Source organism: Merops nubicus, unplaced genomic scaffold (assembly GCF_000691845.1).
Source record: "Merops nubicus isolate BGI_N331 unplaced genomic scaffold, ASM69184v1 scaffold37994, whole genome shotgun sequence".
NCBI lineage: Eukaryota > Metazoa > Chordata > Aves > Coraciiformes > Meropidae > Merops > Merops nubicus.
The window spans coordinates 6,458-25,525 of NW_008603056.1; the positions used below are offsets into that span (position 1 = coordinate 6,458).

General features: G+C 43.8%; 1 protein-coding gene across 1 annotated transcript in view; it reads left to right on the plus strand.

Annotated features, from left to right (window-relative positions):
- Window positions 1-14,328, plus strand: part of RIPK4 (receptor-interacting serine-threonine kinase 4) — a 15,054-nt gene extending 726 nt beyond the window's left edge. Inside the window, exons 2-8 of the mRNA XM_008938537.1 lie at window positions 189-480; window positions 8,325-8,473; window positions 9,257-9,306; window positions 10,317-10,475; window positions 11,413-11,519; window positions 12,001-12,253; window positions 13,151-14,328. Of these exons, the coding sequence (XP_008936785.1) occupies window positions 189-480; window positions 8,325-8,473; window positions 9,257-9,306; window positions 10,317-10,475; window positions 11,413-11,519; window positions 12,001-12,253; window positions 13,151-14,328 (2,188 nt within the window). The remainder of the gene's footprint in view (window positions 1-188; window positions 481-8,324; window positions 8,474-9,256; window positions 9,307-10,316; window positions 10,476-11,412; window positions 11,520-12,000; window positions 12,254-13,150) is intronic.
- Window positions 14,329-19,068: the final 4,740 nt, after the last annotated feature.

The window sequence follows — 19,068 nt, forward strand, 5'->3', positions numbered from 1 at the left end:
AAGCATAAAACAAAGTTAGGAAAGGCAGAAATATGCCTGGAATACAGGCTGCTGAGATATAGCGTGGTTCAGCCAAGCAATGACATTGAAACTTGGTGTTCGGTTTCATAAGAAATATCTTGTGTATGTTTAGAGGGAGGGGAAGAGAGAGCTGCTCCATCCCTCACCATCTATTCTCTTCTACCCAGGGAGCGCATGGAGTTATTGGAAGAGGCCAGGAAGATGGAAATGGCAAAGTTTCGCTACATCCTTCCTGTTTACGGCATCTGCAAAGAGCCAGTTGGCTTGGTCATGGAATACATGGAAACGGGGTCTCTGGAAAAGCTCCTGGCTTCTGAACCTCTGCCCTGGGAATTGCGGTTCCGCATCATCCATGAGACAGCTGTGGGGATGAACTTTCTGCACTGCATGTCCCCTCCGCTGCTCCACCTGGACCTCAAGCCTGCAAACATCTTGCTTGATGCCCACTACCATGTCAAGGTATGCACTGGGCACTCCCTGACAAGGACCTCACCTTTGGGTACTCTTGGATGGCTCCTGCCAGACTCAAAGGCCTGAAAGAAACCAAAAACATTGCTTTTGAATTAGGAAAATGCTCACCAACCCAACCCCTCCAACCTTCAGATTTCTCTACCTGATTTTTCACCATTTTGGTACATAAATAGAGGTAGAGCTTGTGAGAATTCTTGTGAAATTTTAGGAAGGTTCTAGTGTAGTGAACTCTGTTGTTGAGACTAATGAGTCCTGATATAAATTTCCATGCAGTAAGTTCATGAGGCAGATGAGAACAGGGAGAGAAAAGCTATGTGAACCTCTAAATCACCTGTGCCACTTTCACAGCTCCCAGTGGTAACCTTGTTGTGTCTAGGTCCTTCTGGCTTTGTATGGTTCACTAAATACGAATCTCATTTACAGCTGAAGTGCAGAGAAGCCTTCCCTGAGGCAACACATTTTCTCCTTTCATTTGCTCAGGGCATATGCAGTGAAAAAGTATCTCTGTCCTGATAGTTTATGTGTACCAGAGGTCACTTAAGGGATTTTTTTCTGGCTGTATCAGCATGAAATTCTTTTCATTATCCATTTCCAGAGTAAGCTAGCAAACTTGTTGGTTTTCTTTGCTGGGGGTTCTTGTTTTAACAGCTGGGCTAAGGAGGTGCTTGCTTTCTGAGCCTTTCTTTTGGAGGGGAAAGAGACCGAAACACATCTTTTTTCCTGGTTCCACTCTCCCAACCCCCCCTTCAAATCACTGGCCAAACTCTTAACCTTAGAACTGCAGGCTTAAATTAGTCATGCTGACTGGCTGATAAAACTCAGTACAGGTAGTCACAGGTTTTCATCAGTGCCATCATCCATCTGCTCCCTGTCTTCCTGTCCCCTAAGACTGGCCAAATGGCTTTGGTCTTGCTGTACCATTCTAAAAATTAAGTTTTCATCAAATGAAAATGTCTCTCCTGATGTCATGAGATGGCTGGAGTCATAAGAGGTGTGTGCCTCTAATGAAATCACACCTGTGAAAGTCTCAACTTTTTCACTAGGCCTCTTAGTGGTTCACTACTCTAGAAGGATTTTCTTTCCAACACAGGAGGCATCTACAGATGGTCCATGATAAGTGACCAGAACATCAGGATCTGAACTGTTGAAAGCATATTCTTGCACGTTGATGTTGAGAGGCCTTTGCTGAGTGTTTATTTACCTAAAGTTTGTGCTTGCTTGCATAACTTCTTAAATTCCTAATTCTTGACTCATCCCTAAGCCAAGATATGAAGGCTGTATTTTTCTCACTTGTTTCAGGAGGCTGAAATGCTGCCTGCTATTTTGCCTCCTGTATAGTCTATATCTGGGTGGTGATGTAATACAAGGGGACAAAGTGCAGAATGTACTAAAGAAAAAAAAAATTAATTCTGGTGAAGTCACTGCTGACATCCCTAGACTGTTTCCACTTGCTCTGTATATGAAGCACATGAAGGCCTTTGGACCCCTTCCATTAAGTTCAGAAGAGAATGGTCTAATCCAAACCTTTTTCCAGCCCGTAGTCTTTTACATCTGCAGGCATTTTGGAAAACCCCTCCAAGCAGGAAGGCAGACATAGGAACCTATATGCAAAACAAGAGATGTACATATTCTGTGAGGCGCCTTCACTTTAAAAACGTGGCCCCAAACCTTCTTTTTGTGTGATGTGAAACTTGTAATTAAATTTCAGACCCTGCAGCTTGATTTAATGTGCATCTTCTTTCTGAAAGGGTAATGGAGCTGATGATTGAAGTGTTTTTACTTTTTAAATGTTAGTGTTAATTTAGTAGGTGACCTGTCCCTAATAGAATCCTTAAGGTAAGTGAAGAGATGTTGCAGGCTGCAAAAGAAGAGTTTGGAGGTAGGGAGGACTTGTATAAACTGTTTGCCCTTGAGCCAGGAAACAGCCAGCCTTCCAGTGGAGCACATTAGAAATGCTTCTGTTCCGTATTGCTATTAAATGGAAACACACCCTTCTTCTTTCCGAGCACAATGCTTACTGTAAAATCCCCAGGTGAGGATGGTGACTAACACAGTAGTGTTGTACAGAGCTGTCATCAAGTGGGTGCCTCCATATCATAAAGCCGTCTCCTCTCTATTACATAAGTGTGTGCTGAGCTTTGTTCTTGGGAGGATAATTAAGAGGATGGCATCAGCCTGAGCACTGAGCAGGGATATAGATCGGCAGGTATTAACTTTTTCAAAAGCATGTTGGGAGATTCCTTGGTGATTTTAAATATAGGGATATAATATGCACAGTGCAAGGTAAAGCTCTGCTGGTTTTTGGAGGATGGATGGATGCCTCCTCCCCTGTGAGTAGTGGTGGAGCTCAGTACTGACAGAAGCCTCAGCTGGGAGCTCCTTGCCCCACCATGTCCTGCTCTACCTTGGTTGCCTGAAGTAGCGTGGTTTCCTTATGAGGATTATTCCATAGCCAGGCAGGCTTTGCTAGCAGGGATCAGCCTGCGGGTGTTTTTTTTGTTGTTGTGTTCTGTTTTGTTTTTCTCTTAATGTCAGTCTGTTACTTCCATTTGTACCAGCAAGATCCTCCATGCCCCTTTCTCCAGTGTTCTATATACGCAGCCTTCCAGTACTTACGGGCTGTCTAATACCTCATTTTTGCTTAACTGGACTGACGTACGGAAACAGACTCTATAACCTGAAAGTTATAAAGTAGGTATGTTTATTGCGCGCAGATGCACGGGGGATCGCTCCACCACAAACGTGCACCCCGAATTAGTAAATCATCTTATATTTATACAGTAAAACACTACATATTTAATTGACGCCTATACATATTTATTATATCAGGACCACGTCTTAGGAGCTTGTTCTTCAGCTCTGCTGCCCTCCGTAGGCATTTGAGTTGTCTCCCCTGAGCTCCCAGTGATGTGGCAATAGCTTGCAAGGAGCTGGCACTGGGGAAGCAATGCCACATTCCAGAGCTGCCCTTGGCGGGCTGTTTGCTTGTTCCCTGCTCTGATGTGATCTCTCTCCAGGGCCCTCGGTAGGAGAACACGCCACCCCCTTCACGCAATAATTTTGTACCCTAACTTGTTGCCAGTTCCCATACTTGCACTCTCTCTCTACTGCTGCTTCCCAGGTGTCTTATCTTCACTATCTCATGGTTGTGTTACTTTTTGTTCAGGTATTTTAAATGAAGTCAACCTGCAACTTAATACTTTTGGGCAAAAACATTATTTATAAGTTCCTGTTTCTCTTACTATCCAGTCTGTGTTTGCAGCTCCTCATCCTGTCATATACGTATCTGTACACACACGCTCATGTGTATACGTGTGGGTACATGCACACACCCAGGCAAATCCCACCAGTTATTTTTCATCTTCCAGACTTTGTTTTTTTCAAAAACTCGGAGCAGGATGAGCTGGTCTCAGTTGTATACTGCTTTAAGTTCACTATAGTTGCTTTTATTCTTTTCCTCTCAGTGCCTCCATTTAAATCAGCGTGTAATTTGTTGATGTTTTGTACTGTGCTGATGGTTTTATTAAACATGGCTAGGTTGCTTCTATGGTCTTCACATTTATTTGCTTCAGCTGAAGAAGGGTCTGCACAATTTATGAGTATGGAGTTAGAAAAAGCCTAGTCAGACAGCAAATTCATTTATTGGAAAGCTGCTTGATGTAGGTCATTAAGTGTAGGCCAAAGTAATGCCCAGAGGCCAGGCTGGTAAAAGCAGGTTGTCTCTTTTTACTAGATTAGCTGATGTAGTTAACAAAGCCACTTTTTTTCATTAGTTGCAAATGTTCTCCTCTTACTAGAAATGAGCAGAGGCTTTGTTGTTCTGTTTGTCCCTTCTCCCTGCTTTACCAAGGTTTCCATTAGGGCTACTGTTACATGACTCTTTAATTGCAACCAACAAAGCTGGTTTTCACCTTGATCAATTCTCTAATTGACTGAATTGTGGTGGCACGGGGAGGGGAACAAGATCACCCCTCTTACAGTAATGCAGATTTATGTTGTTATGGGGTAAAATGGATGTTTGAATGTGGCTCTGGTTTCTGCTGCTTCTGAAGAAAGCATTACAAATGTTACACCTGAAACAGGTTTTGAGGAATTAAGGTTTGAGCAGATTGGAAAAGGATGGAAATCCAGTCTGTTTCAGAAAGACTTGTTTTAGTAGCTGACTGGAGTAAACATAAACACTGAAGTAAAGCCGTGTTTGAAGTGAAGCTGCTGGTTGTGTCTATACTGGGAATTAATTTTTATTCCTAATTTTTAGTAGTGTAAATCTGTGACCTGTCTAAGCCTATTAAATGTTTCTGGCATTTCTGAAAGAACAAAATTGAAACAATCAGCCTTTTTATTCCTGCCCCCAGAAAATAAAAAAAGGCTAAACACTACCTCCCTCCCCTGCCCCCAAACCACCCAAAAACCATGTAGACAAATGTGGTGGCATTCTCAGTATTCAAGTGCACAGAGACTTTGGATAGAGACAAATACTGGATATGCCAGCAGTGATTAAAAATTAATCTGATGGCTTTGTTTCCTATTTGATGAAGAAAACCTTTTGGTGAACTCTGTCCTCGAGTCCATTGCAGCGCGTTCTTGAGTTGTATTTGCAGAAAAATTACATGCAGCAACAGAAGCTAAGTGCACACTTCAGGATGTCCTGTCAGGAGTCATCAGTGAAAGCACTTTCCAAGCTCAAATTTTGTTCCTGGGAGGTAGATCCCTGCAGTGTTTGGGAATAGCTGACTTTAGTCATTGTAGTTACGTGAGCATATCTACTAGTCTCTTTTTCCGAAAAGAAAATAAGTTCCAAAAAATAACTTGACAAACTCAAAGCATCTAAAACTTCACAAATGAGTGTCTTTTACAAACTGGAATGGACACGTTCACAAATGACAGAAGCAGAGAAAGCCTTGTGTGCACAGTATGCTCAATGTAAACCAGACAAAGCTAAAAAAAATAAAACTTGGAATCTCTCAGCAAAGTAAGTGTTGCTGGGAAGCGGGCAGGAAAACGTGTATAGCTCCTCTCCCTAGTTGCTACTCACGTGGTTGTTCTCGTGCAGACCTTTAAAGAGCAGGGACCAAGTGCGCTGTCTGAACATGAACAATCCCACTGTCTGCGTGGGCTTTGGCCCATGTTTTTTTCTCTTCTTCCTACCTCTTCACCACGTGTTTTGCATGAAGCAGTCCGTCGCCTCTATGTCTCCTCTTAACTCTGCTGATATTAGGTATGCTTTTGAAGCGTGGTGGGATCCACCTGAAAGGACTGATGTGAGGAGTGAGATTATGGGTTCTCTTGGATCATGGGGCAGGGCAGATCCCAGGGTGGGCTGCAAGGGCTAGTGGGGATATGGAGGAAGAAGTGGGAAGAGGTGCTTCTCTTTCACTACCTTCACCAGCAAGGGTGCCTTGTATTGCAGAACTAAGTACCTGGCTAACAATTTAAAGGCAAAATAGTTACGTTAAATGGCTGTGTCTTCCACCCACTGCACAGTTCCCACTGATGATTAAAGAAGCTGCATGACTAAATACACCATGCAGTGTGGAAAGTTTACCCTAAAGGAATTAATAAAAGCCACAAAACCTGCCTGCAGAATCGTACTATTTTGTTGCAGCCTAGAAGATAGCAATTCTTCAATTTCCAGTGCTTTCTGCAGAATTTGATATGATTAAAGCTCTGCTCTACAGATGAATTTCCTATTATATTGGTATAAAACCTAGTCCTTCACAGTAGGTAGGGCCAGGTTCACAAGGTAAAGTTCTTGCTAGCCCAGGAGGGGTGTGGGGGGAGGAGGGGTATACTATGTACCTTAGCTGTTCCTTGGTTTGTAGGCTGAGACTCGGATCTCTTCTATCTGGTGTGCTTAGACTCTTGTGTTAGCCTCTGGCCTTAGGTTCATGCAACATAGCTGGTGGCTCTTAATGCATAAGTGTCACTGTGCTGTCTGCGTTTCATCTTTATTTCTTAACTTACATGGTAGGAAACCTGGTATTGTTAGACAAAGAGGAAGGTGTATTGCTTTAATTATGCCTGCATGCCATATGGATTTCTTGGGGTGTATACAAGTCTCTGCTTCATGTTAATCAAGGGATAGCAGTGCTTCACCAAGTCACATCTGTTCAGACTTGCAGCAGTCAGTTCGTTTATTAACCTGACACCGTGGGCTTGTGTGATGTTGGGGTTGTGCTTTTGTTCTCTTGTGGAGCACTGTGTGCCCCAAACTCACGCAGCACTTCCTGGAGCAGTCAATTCAGCTCCTCCCAAGGTAACCTGGCTTGTGAACCTATGTTTCTTGACTACCTTCTGTTTTCCTGGGCTCCAATGCTTGGCTTGCTGAGGAGGACAGCAGTCCCCCTGTAAGAATGTAGACCTATAAGCATGATAAACGGCTCCTCCAGGTGACTTTGGTTTTTTCAACCCCTAGCCCCCACCCCCTTATTTTTTTCATCTGAAGTCTTTCCCATACTACCGTATAGATTTAAGGTACAGATGGACAACAGGTTGGATATACCTGTGTGCTAGGGTACAGGCATGAACAGCTCCTGAGAATGCCTCCATTGAGCTCTTTGTCTCTGGGAGAAGTTCCTCCTGAAGCTGTGTGGGTTGCTTTGTTTTACGGCAAAGGGAGATTCCTAGCATTTGAAGACCCATGGCTGTATAGCCTGCCAGTTCTCCAGGAGGCTGAAGCTGGCAGCAGTTTTTGCCCTTTACAGTAATGGATGCATGTTATGACTAGCTTTGTGGTATCTTTACACAGAAACTTCTGAAAGTGTAAAGTTGGAACTTAGTTTAAAAAAAAAAAAAAAAAGCTTTTTTTAATTATACTTGTTTTGAGGAAGAACTTTCTCAAAGCAGAAGCTGTGAGGATCAAAAGGGGAATGAGTCATTGAAAAACCTGAGTATTTATTAGATAAAAAGAATGTATAAGTCAGGGATGCAGGGAGAAAACCTTATCTAACATACAGGAAAAAAACCCAGTGAACTGAGTGGTCCAAAACCACTTGACTTTTCTTGAGATTTCCATTTACCAAAACAGACATTTTTGACCAGTGGGAAATAAGCAAGACAAAGGAAATTCCTTTCCTATCTGTTTGCTTGATGATTGGTATGCTTTTGAGAGCAAATGAATGCATGTTTGTTTGACACTTCAATTTAAAGTGGAGGTACGATTTCCTTTTTATAAACTTGCTGTCACTTGTTTTTTTTGTTTCAGCTGTGTTTGTCATGTCACTGCACCAACTTACCATATCTCCTAGTTGCCAGGAAGAATTCCCTGTGTGGGTTTTTGGTGTGTGTGCGTGTTTTGTTTTGGGTTTGAGGGTATTGCTGATTTTGGGCTTAGTCCTTGTTAGCATGGTCATTGTAATAGCAATATCTGAAAGAGCAATTCTCTTGCACTCATTCGAGAGCTCATGTTCTGAGAACAGGTGCGCAGAATGAAGTTACACATGCAAAGGGGGTGGCAGGACCAAGAATTACATTAAGGTCGTTTGCACTAGCTAAATGTAACAAGTTTTAAATTATAATAAAGTGTCTTGACTGTTTGTTGTGTTTGCTAGGTAATGGGCTAACATGCTGCTGCTTGCAAAAAACAGCTTCTCTTTTTTTTTTTTTTTTTTTCTCCAATTTAACCATAAAGAGAAGCCTACCATAGTATGATGCTTCATGATGCTTCCAGAGCTGTTTTCTTAGCCTAGAATTTCTGAACAGCAGCTCACTATATTTTGTTGGGTCATCCTGTTACATCTGTTGTTCTTTTAACAGAAATTTTGTTGTTAACACCTCCGAAGTCAAATAGTAACATGCACTTCTTTTCCTCTTTTCCATTTTTTTTTTTGCAGATTTCTGACTTTGGACTTGCAAAGTGCAATGGCTTGTCCCATTCCCATGACATCAGCATGGATGGCTTGTGCGGCACCATCGCGTACCTTCCCCCAGAACGCATCAAAGAGAAAAACAGATGTTTTGACACCAAACATGATGTGTACAGGTCAGTTAGCTACGAAAACACTTAAAAGCACTTTAAGTAATGCTGTAAAACAAGCCCTCTTTTTCTGGTTATAAAACCTAATTGACCGTGAAACCCTTAAAGCTAGCTTGATCCTCATCTTGTAGAGGGTCATGTTTGCTGTGCTTTTTGAAAAGTCTTTGTAAAGCAGAGGGGTTTTAACAAACTGCAGCTTATCCTGGGTCTTGAGCGTTATCATCCCAAGTAACACTTATTTGTTAGCGACAGGCATGGGAGGCGCTCTGCCCACCTTTCATTTCCCCATCAAAAGGTACATCCTGACCTACTTTTTGAGTCTGTGACAAAATTCTTAGTTATCTTCAGTGTATTTCATCGCTAGGTCTTTGGTTCTTCTTTCATGGTAAGGTTATTAGGAAAAGGAAATCATAGCTGTAGATTAAAAGAAATACATTCAAATTAGAATATGACATTTCTTTTAAATTCATCTTGCAGGGTAGGAATATTAAAAAAAAAAAATCCACAGCAAAGCTTAGCTGCTCTGATTTTGTCAGTGTTGGTGTGAAGTAGTTGGTGAATGTTACCCAAGAACCCAGCTGCCTTCAGCAAGTCAGGTTTCTCCCTGCAAAAACTAGACATAGTTCTTGGCTGCATCTTGCTCTGTGTGTTCATCAACTGAGGGGAAAGAACTCAGGAAAATAAATTATACTTCTGTGAGAGAGTTTTTTGGCTGTTTTGTTTGGATTGGTTGTTTTAGTTGTAAACCTTATCTAGAATTTTTTTTTTTTTTTCCCCATTTATTTGTAGCTTTGCCATTGTGGTTTGGGGAGTCCTTACACAGAAGAAGCCTTTTGCAGGTAAGTGTAATGTATTATTTCCTTTCTCCCACTGATAAGCACGCTTCCTGCTTCAGTCACCAGTCCCAGATTAGATGCATGTCCTCCAAATTCCTAGGGTCTTACATGGTAGCCAGTTTTGAAGTCTCAGACTCTGAGACTCACAAATGTAAGCCCTCCTTTGTCTTACATCATGAAAGCAGAACCCATGTTGCCACAGGACACCCCAGTCTGTACCTTTTTGCTTCTGCTGGAGTTTGCTGTACAGATCCAGATCAGAGTGTGGCCTGTGCAGACTTCTGACATATTTGTGGCCAACAGAGCAAAGCCAGCTGGCAGGCAACCATGCTGTTTTCAGAAATAGCTTCTCTGTAGAGAGGTTCTGTAGTTGTAGATTGTAGGTATAGATTTGTTCTTTAAAAAAAAAGCTCTCTTTGAGAATGAGCCTTGTCCCACCCCACAGTAAAGGTACCAATCAACAAGCAGCTATTTATTCTTTATGACTTTTCCTGTGTGTATGACTAGTCTATGTGTAGCAAACGTGTTTGAACAGGTTCCAGTCTACTATTAATTTTTCTTCAAGTGAGAGATCCCATTTAGCCCAATGGCTGACTTTAAAGTCAAGACCCATGTTACTGCACTGCTTGATTTGTGTTCTTCCTTCACCTTTATGAAAAATTCAGGTCCTTGGTCTAAATAAAAGCTGTAGCTCAGTTTTCTTACAGCAGATATGAAAAGTCAAAGAGAGGTAGCAACAAACTGTTTGAAGATTTCATTTTTTCTTTGGTTCTTTTGTGGGTAGAAGAAGAACACAGTCACTCACTGACCAATACATGGGAAGTAGTTGTTACTGCACTGAGAAATGTATTGTGGGAAATAAGACCAACTTCTTTTTCCCTGGTAATAAAAGAAAGCACTCTAAATCTATAAAAAAAATGCATGAAAACAAAGTTTCAGCCTAATGCTCTTAGACAAAAGAGAAATCGTTCTTTTTGCTGAGAGATCTTAATTTCTGTGTTTTTACTTTATAGAGGAAAACAACATTTTACATATTATGGTAAAAGTAGTTAAAGGCCACCGCCCAGAGCTACCTGCTGTTTCCAAATCCAGACCTCATTCATGTAATAACTTGATCAAACTGATGCAAAAATGTTGGCAAGATGATCCTGGTGAACGGCCAACATTTCAAGGTAAGATTTCCTCGTAACTTGGCTGCCCATTTATTCTTCTGTGAGTCATGTTATTGCTCAAGACTCTGTTAATCCTTGGGGTAAATGCTCTGAACCTCTGTGACAGAATAAATAGAGCACATTGTATGGTAGAGACAGTGATGCAGGCCACTTATTCATTTGTGGAGGAAGGGATTATCTGGGGACAAGTCTGACCATGACAGTGTTATGTAAACACGTCAGGAATAAGACCTGTACTGAACCAGCTGATCCATTTAGCCAGAAATTATATTCATCTGTGATTATTGGGACACATGCCAAGCTGGAGTTGGGGTGGTTTTCACCATACCAAAGTGTTGAAGGCTCTGGCTCTTGAAATATACTGTTGTATGCTAAGAAACTGAATTGTTTTCTTGTAACAAAACAATTTTGTGCTGTTTTTCTGCTAGTAAAAGACAACTGTGGTGAAAGGCTTCAACTTGCCCAAAGCACCTGTTGCAAATTCAAATGTGCAGTGCAGAAGGAAGTAGCAAGTGCTGTCTCCAAGCAGCTTCATTAACATTAACGGGAGAGATTTGCCTCTTCCCTTTCCTCCTGCCCAAACAAGGTATGGGGACGGAAGGGAAGAGGGATCCCATTTTTTTTAAAAACATACACCTGAGTCTTCCAGCAGTAGACTGATTCCCATTTCAGAGTCCTGCACTGTAGCCACCATATGACATCAGTCTGCTCTGAACGCGAAAATGAATTATTCAGTCAGCCCTTTACCCTCGTTGCCTAGTTATGCACTTCTCCCTCCCAATGGGGTCCCAGATGGAGTAGTCAAAATTGGAGTCTTTCTCCCATGGTATCTCAAAGTTGTTAAGCTCTAATGATAGAGAAAGGCAGCAGGGCATCTCTGAAAACTCTCCTATTAAAAAAAAACAACCAAACAAATCTTCTCTTGCTTTCTTCAAAGAAATCACTTCAGAAACAGAGGCCCTTTGTGAAAAACCAGAAGATGAAACAAAAGAGATGATAACTCAGGACCTGGACACCAAGAATTCTCCAGAGCAGCAGCCTGAGGTATTTATCCTTGTGCCTCTTGTTCAAGCATGCTCAGTTTTGTGAGGAACAGGTTCCTCTGTGACCTGTAACTTACCAAGCAAACTTCTTTTTGCTGCTTTTGAGCACCTTCTTGCCTGACAGAAGTGGGTCTTGGTAAAAGACTGGAATGCAAAAGTGACAGCAGATGTATGGACCAGCTCAGGAAAACCTCAGCACAGGGATAGTTAGGAAATAAAAGCTGGAACTATGTGGGTGTGACTGATCTTAAAAAATGCTGTAGACAGCAGAGACAGGTGGCTTTAGTGGCTGTGTGAATGCTGATGGAAACTGCCCTCCTGCATCTGAAAATTTTCAGTGACCTTACTCATAGATTTCATTTACTAAAACCAGCATTGAACGGCTTCCTGCTAGCCAGCTAATTTATGTTTTTTTGCTATAGGGCTTGATGCTCAGTTTCCTTTACTGACCTTTCTAAAATGCTTGTTTGCTTCTCTTGAAGGGGATGTCTGCACTATCCCAGTTGAAACAGGAGCCTGCTCTGCCATCAGTGAAGGATTACAGTCTATCAGAGTTGTTGTCCCAGCTGGATTCAGGGATTTCACAGACTATTGAAGGCCCTGAGGATCTCAGCCGCAGCTCTTCTGAGTCCAAACTTGCCTCCAGTGACAAGCGGCTTTCAGGAGTTTCATCTGTAGATTCAGCTTTTTCATCCAGAGGCTCCCTTTCCCTTTCCTTTGAAAGGGATAGTTCAGGTAATGGTCAGGTTTTTATTTATTGGGGTTTTTTTCAGTTGTTTGGACTGAGGCATGGGAGTCAGTGTGTTGGAGAGGAGTCAGAGGTGGTTCCCAAACATGATCTAATGCGAAAAAAGAGATCTCATTTCCTTTGGAATAGAAATGACCTGACTTTCCATCAAAGCAATTATAGAATCCGTCATGTAAAGGTTGGTTGGAAGTGAGGTCACCTAGTCCAGCATCCCACTCAAAGTGGGACTAAAGCCAATGCCCAGTCAGGTCAGCTGAGTTTGTGGCTTTTTGGGTTATACTAAGCCCAAGTCTGAGCACCCTTTTTTATTTTTTGAGAAGACTCAAGCCCCCTTCTCAGCAGCCCCCATGAACATTGTAATAAAGACTCTTGCTGTTGCACATATTTGTGTGGTCCCCCCCACTTTTCAATCCAGTGCTGGAAAAAAACAGGAGTCTTATTTTTCAGTTTGGCAAACGATGATTAATGCAGGGAAACCAACCATAACATCTATCATTCTTCATTTCACAAAAAAATAGGATAAGAGTAAGTGGGGCTCCAAATGTGACCTGAAATTGTTCTGAAACTGTGGAAGGGACTTCTTTTCAGTCAATTCATTGCTGAAGCCACCAGATTGTTACTCGTGGGCAGGTACGGTTTGATGGGTATCAGAATTGTGATGGTGTCCTATTCATAGAATAGTTTGGGTTGGAAGGGACCTTTTAGAGGTCTTCCAGTCCAACCCCCTTCAGGGACATCTTCCACTAGATTAGGCTGCTCAGAACCACATCCAACCTCACCTTGAATGTTTCTAGGGAGAGAGCACCTACCACCTCTCTGGGCAATCTGTTCCGTTATTTCATGACCCTCATGGTAAAAAATTTCTTCCTTGTATATCCATCTAGATATTGGTACTACAGACATACAGAAGAGGAAGCTAACAGAGGCCATTCTATCTGGAGATACCAGCAAGCTGATGAAGATCCTCCAGCCTCAAGATGTTGATATTGTTTTAGATGGGAATTCCAGTCTTCTGCACTTGGCTGTTGAAGCTGGTCAAGAAGAATGTGTCAAATGGCTCCTCCTGTACAATGCTAATCCTAATCTCACCAACAAGAAAGGATCCACCCCTCTTCATATAGCCATTGAGAAGAAAGTTAAAAGCATTGTGGAGCTGATTATGGCTAGGAAAATCAACGTTAATGCCAAAGATGAGGATCAGTGGACTGCTCTTCACTTTGCTGCCCAAAACGGGGATGATTTCAGCACCAAAATGCTGCTTGATAAGAATGCATCCTTAAATGAGGTAGATTTTGAAGGCAGAGCCCCCATCCACATAGCCTGTCAGTACGGTCAAGAGAATATTGTGCGGATCTTCCTGAGAAGAGGTATCAATGTGAACATCAAAGGAAAAGATGACTGGGTGCCTCTGCACTACGCCGCCTGGCAAGGTCATCTCCCCATCGTAAAGCTCCTGGCCAAGCAGCGAGGCGCAAACGTGAACGTGCGGACCGTGGATGGAAGGACCTCGCTCCACTTGGCTGCCCAACGAGGACACTACCGCGTCGCTCGCCTGCTCATAGACCTGGAGTCGGACGTTAACATACGGAACGCGCTCATGCAGACTGCTCTCCACATAGCTGCTGAAACGGGCCACACGAGCACGTCAAGGTTGCTCCTGAAACACGGTGCCGACATTGAGGCAGCAACAGCTGAAGGATACACTGCTCTGCACTTGGCATCTCGCAGTGGCCATTTAGCAACAACAAAGCTGCTGATAGATGAAAGGGCCAGTATTCTAGCCAGAGGCCCTTTAAATAGGACAGCATTGCATCTTGCTGCAGAAAACGGGCACGCTGAAGTAGTAGAAGAACTCGTAAGTCCAGAAAATATCAATGTTTCTGACAGTGAAGGGTTTACAGCTCTTCATCTGGCTGCACGAGGAGGGCACATGAAAACAGTCGAGGTTCTTCTGAAGCATGGGGCACACACTGACCTGCAGAGACCTGCATGTCAGACCCTGCTGCAGCTTGCTCAGCAGAGCGGTAATAGGTCGGTTACTGTGTTGTTAAGTGAAACTTAAGCAAAAGGTCCAGAACTTGTCACCTTTCTACCTGGTGCGAGAAGGCTGCTGGAGCTCAACTCACGAAGGCCTTCTCCAGTTGTGCAGTAGCCTGCTCATCAGCAGTGTCAGCTGGCAAACTGAGGTGAGACCACCAGAAGCTACTTGTGTTTGAGTGTGCGAGTGAAAGCACACATGGACTAAGGCCAGCTGTAAGGCTAAGAGCTGGAGTCTGCCATGCCGTGGTCTCTGTCGGACATTTTGTGCGTGCCTGCCCTGTCTCTGTATATTGACATTCCCCTCCCAAGGATGTTGTGAGAGAAGGATGCAATGTGTGGGTTTCCCCCTGCTTTTTTTTTTTTTTTTTTTTTTTTTTTTTTTTTTTTAAAAATGTGCCAAACTAATTTAAGAACTAACATTTTGCTTCATTTTTCTGGAGGGAGGAGGGGGAAAAAAAGGTGTAGATTCCTGGTTTATTGCAGCGATCTATATTTTGGGCTGAAGGCCTCCAGCGTAAAATAAACACAACACAAATCTGCTCAAAATTAATGCAGGAGATGAGGAAAGGGCTATTTAAGATACAGTTAATCACATTTAACTGTCAGAAGGTACTCTGTTTAATGGAGACATTGATTACAGATTTCCATGTACTCAAAATTGATCAGGCAGATGTATTAACAAGGCAGGATCTCGAAAATGCAGAATTAAAAGCTTAACACTGGTAACTTCATATACAGTACCACCTTGTATATATTCTAAGATCAGTAAGCTGAACTTGGTGCTTAGTGATTTGTCTTAAATGAAAAAAGTCAAAAGCTAAAATTCATACTAGACTGTAAGTGGCTGGTATATTCCAACACCGTTATACCAATGTGCAAAACAATGTTTGGAGGGGCTGATGACTAGACTGATATACTGTGTATATAGTATTTCTACCTGTTGTATGCTTTTTTCTACTAAAGAAAATAGATTGCTTAGAGTGGGGTATGTTTTAATACACCTTTTAATTTCACTCTTTTCAAAGTTCAAATGTGATCTGTTATTAATAAAAGATTGTATTCCATATCTATCTGTAGTTGGTAGTTGTTAAAGCAACTGAAAACCCATTGACCAGGAGCAGCACGCAACTGTAACATGATTAACAATGCTCAAGCCTAAACTGTTGACATGTAAGGCTGTCTGCAGTTTAACATTCCCCTTACCATCCACACAAAAGCTAAGGACCTTGACTTGATTGGAGGTATTCATTACAAACTAAATTTATAGAATAAAACCCCACATAACCTAGCCTTTATGTGCATAAAATGTTGATGTACAACTGGGATGCTTTCCTCTTATGCTGTAGCTCCTCAGGGAATTTAGTTTTCTTCCCCACCTTGAAGTCAAGCCAAATGCTTTTGCATCTTCATTGTTGACTGGTGGGTTGCTGCTGCCCAGACAGGTACCTCACACCTCTCCTTGGTGGTGTGTTTCTACCATGCGTGCCACAGAACAAGCAGCAGTGTTGTCTTCTGCTCCCATCTCCCCTGACAGGAAAGCTGCTCCTGCTTGACACCTTTTTGCACATACCTGATTGCAGTGGTATGAACACCAGTCCTACCTCAGTATCTGGTTTTAGGAGTCTAAATGCTTCTGTGGGCATCTAGCCACATGGAAGTCAATACTTTATTAAAGCCCCAAACCAGCCTCCTGTCATTGGAAATGGTAGCCGCTATGGAAAGGACAGATGCTTGCAGAGGGGGCAAGGACCCTGCTGGTGTTTGATACTGTTCCTGGCTCCAGATAGGTACCTCTACATACCTACATGCAATTCCTCTAGTTCAATTTCTTAAATGTCAGGACAGTTCAGTGACTGCCTAATGAAACTACTAGAGAATAGATGGTAGAGCCACCCTCTTGCCAGTATGGGGCAGTTGCAAAGCAACGTACCTCTTCCTGGAGCATGGTGGTCACAGCAAGCTTCATAAAGTTGCTGACAGTGAAACCTCTCGTTAAAAAAAGAAAACTGTAATTTTCTTACTGCTTCCTTCAGCTTCTTTTAAGACCAATAAGGTCGTCATGTTTCATTAAGCCGTACTTAATCAACCTCTCTTTATAGCAAACTCAACCACAGGCCTCTTAGTCTCTCAAGTCCTGCACTACTGTGATTAAACACTTGGCCTAGCCTAGCACACACCATACCCTTCTATTTCAAAGTCCTCCAGACGGTGAGATTTGAGATACTTTAATTCCAGTGGTATTTGCCTCAACTGCAAAAGAGCTGTGAGACCAGGTAACAGCAGTCTTGTGCCTCCTAATGAAGGTGGTGTATGCCAGCTAGGCAAGGGGAAAGTACACTTGCAAAATGCTTTTAAAACATCCCAAGCACTGCTTTGCCAGTACATTCCTTCAGTGCCTAATAATACTAGCACATTAGTGTCTAATTAAACATGAGGCCACACTCATGAGTCTTTATTTTCCATGCTGTCTTTCACAATAACAGGCACCAGCTATGCATTACATAGGGGAAAAAAAAAAAACAAACCCAGCTGAAGGGATTGCAAAGCCATGCTGCCAGCACCGGAGTGGGTATTTGTCCCCGTGAACTACCTTTCCTTGGAGGCAGGAAGGGTGGCTGGGGGTGCTAAATGCAGCAATTGCAGCACTAATGCAGCAATTACAAATTATTGTTTTGTAGAAGTCTCCTGTGAGTGACTTCCCTGGTAGTACGTGAACTCCTCTGACTTAGCTGAAGTTCTAACTGTGCTGCTGACCTAAAGGCTACAGGCATTTCTTTGCCTATTTTCAATCTTAGCTATGTTCTTTTTAAAAAAAAAAAAAAAAAACACACACAGAGAACTTTGCAGCTACAGAGTGTTGTTACGACTCACATACACAAAAAAAAAAAAAAAAAAAAAAAATCCACACCAGCCAAAAACCTCTGCCAAAAGAAAAAAGAAATCCCCTGACCCTACCATAAATGCACAAACAGTGTCATTTGACTTCTTTCTCCTGGTTGAGTTGGCAGATTGAACTCTGCTGCCCCAAGTCTGAAAGGAACCCTGTTCCCCACACCCCTTTCTGCCAGCTTCAGCCCACACCCTGCAGCAAGGCAAGGCAATGGTGTGAACCAGCTCCCAAACCGTGGGCTCTGCCCACTCACCCACCTGCTCCAGCCCTCACGCAAACTCTAAAACATGCAGAAAATCCTCCCCAGGTTTAAGAGGTGATGCGATGGCATGGAGTGCTCCATGGCACTGAGCCTTGCTCCAGGTCCCCCGTGCTACCTAAATGCTCCCTGGCAGCAGAAGGGGCTGCAAGAAGAACACGTTCCTCTCGCTCACCTCCAAAATAAGGCAGAGGTTGCTTAAAGGGTTTCTGTGCACACTGTGCTTGCCTGCTTCCTTAGGGCTTCTGACCATGGCCCCATGCAGGTATTTCAGCCCAGTGAGCAATGAATGTAGGAAAAAAGACACCGCAAAACAGTTTTAGTGACCATAAGCTTCACCTTTTCATCTCTAGACGTGATTTTTCAACCTGGCCTCTGCCTGCATGCCCGCGGTAGTGTAGTGTGGGTTTCTGCCAGCACCCACTGGTGCCAGCTTCCCATGCGGGAGCCCCAGCCCCCTCCACCCTCATTCCTCAGTCATCCATCCCAGGCCCCACCTCCAGCGGGAAGCGCTGCCCCTGATGCATTACCCGTCTGCGCAACAGTTTGTTCCCAGCGCCCGGCAGCTCTATTTACCTGCTGCTAAGCACAAGGTGCTGCAGCCCCGTGTTTCTACAGGCTTCGAGAAGACTCAACAAGCCTGCGGTTCAAACATGCTCCGTGGCAGTGGTGAGGGGAGAGAATTGCTGGCTGATTGCAAAGAGGCCCGGAGGCAAACCTCAGCCCTTTCATTCCTGCCTCCTCTCTTGCACCACCTCGGCTCTGCACAACGGCGTTGCAAGAAAAACAAGGCATGTGGGAGCTGCTCTACAAGGTCTGCTTTAGCAGATAGATCGGACAGGGGGGATATCTGCTCTCCTCTGTGCTCCTTTAGCCCTAGCTGGGTGGGATAAGGTGCACACTGGCTCACAGCTGTCCCCAAAAACCCAGGCAAAGCCTTTGGATATCGCAGTGCTCTGCTGCTGGGGTGCAAGCCTGCATTACCTCCCCGGCGGCTCCTGGGCCCACCTGTTGATCTGATCCCACCATCCCTATCCCCTGGGGAGAGGGGTCCAGCCTTTCCCCTTCCCTCTCTGTCTCAAACCAGGACTTTCTTCAAGCAGTGTTGATTTTTATCTGTTTCTTTGAAGGAGACCCCCACAAGCGAGGAAGAAAGAGCACTGGGCTTCTTTACACACGAGTCCTGGAGCCAGGAGTTTGAGATAGTCAGCCATGCTTAGCCTGTCCTGTTCTTTGGCCAAAACTGCTTGCACATGCACCCAGGTCTCTGCCTGAAGCCTTCAACTGCTTTTGCAACACTGGCTTGGTACGGTGGAGGGATGCATCACACACAGCACCGCTCTGCTCCTTCTCCTCTCCCTGCTTTTGGGACGCACTGTAACCTGGGGACTGTGGAAAACGCCAAACACCGGCAGTCCTCGCACCAGCCCGGGTCGGGGAGAGATTCCCAGCCCAAAGCGAGCACTGGCTAAACAGGGCAGCGCAAGAGCAGAGGAAGCCCTTTCAACAGAGGAGGTGGCAGGAGGCAGATCCCAACACGTCGGCCAGCGCGGCTGCTCGGCGCTGAGCAGCACGGGCTGCCGGGAGGGAGACGCGGTGCCGGTGGGCAGCGC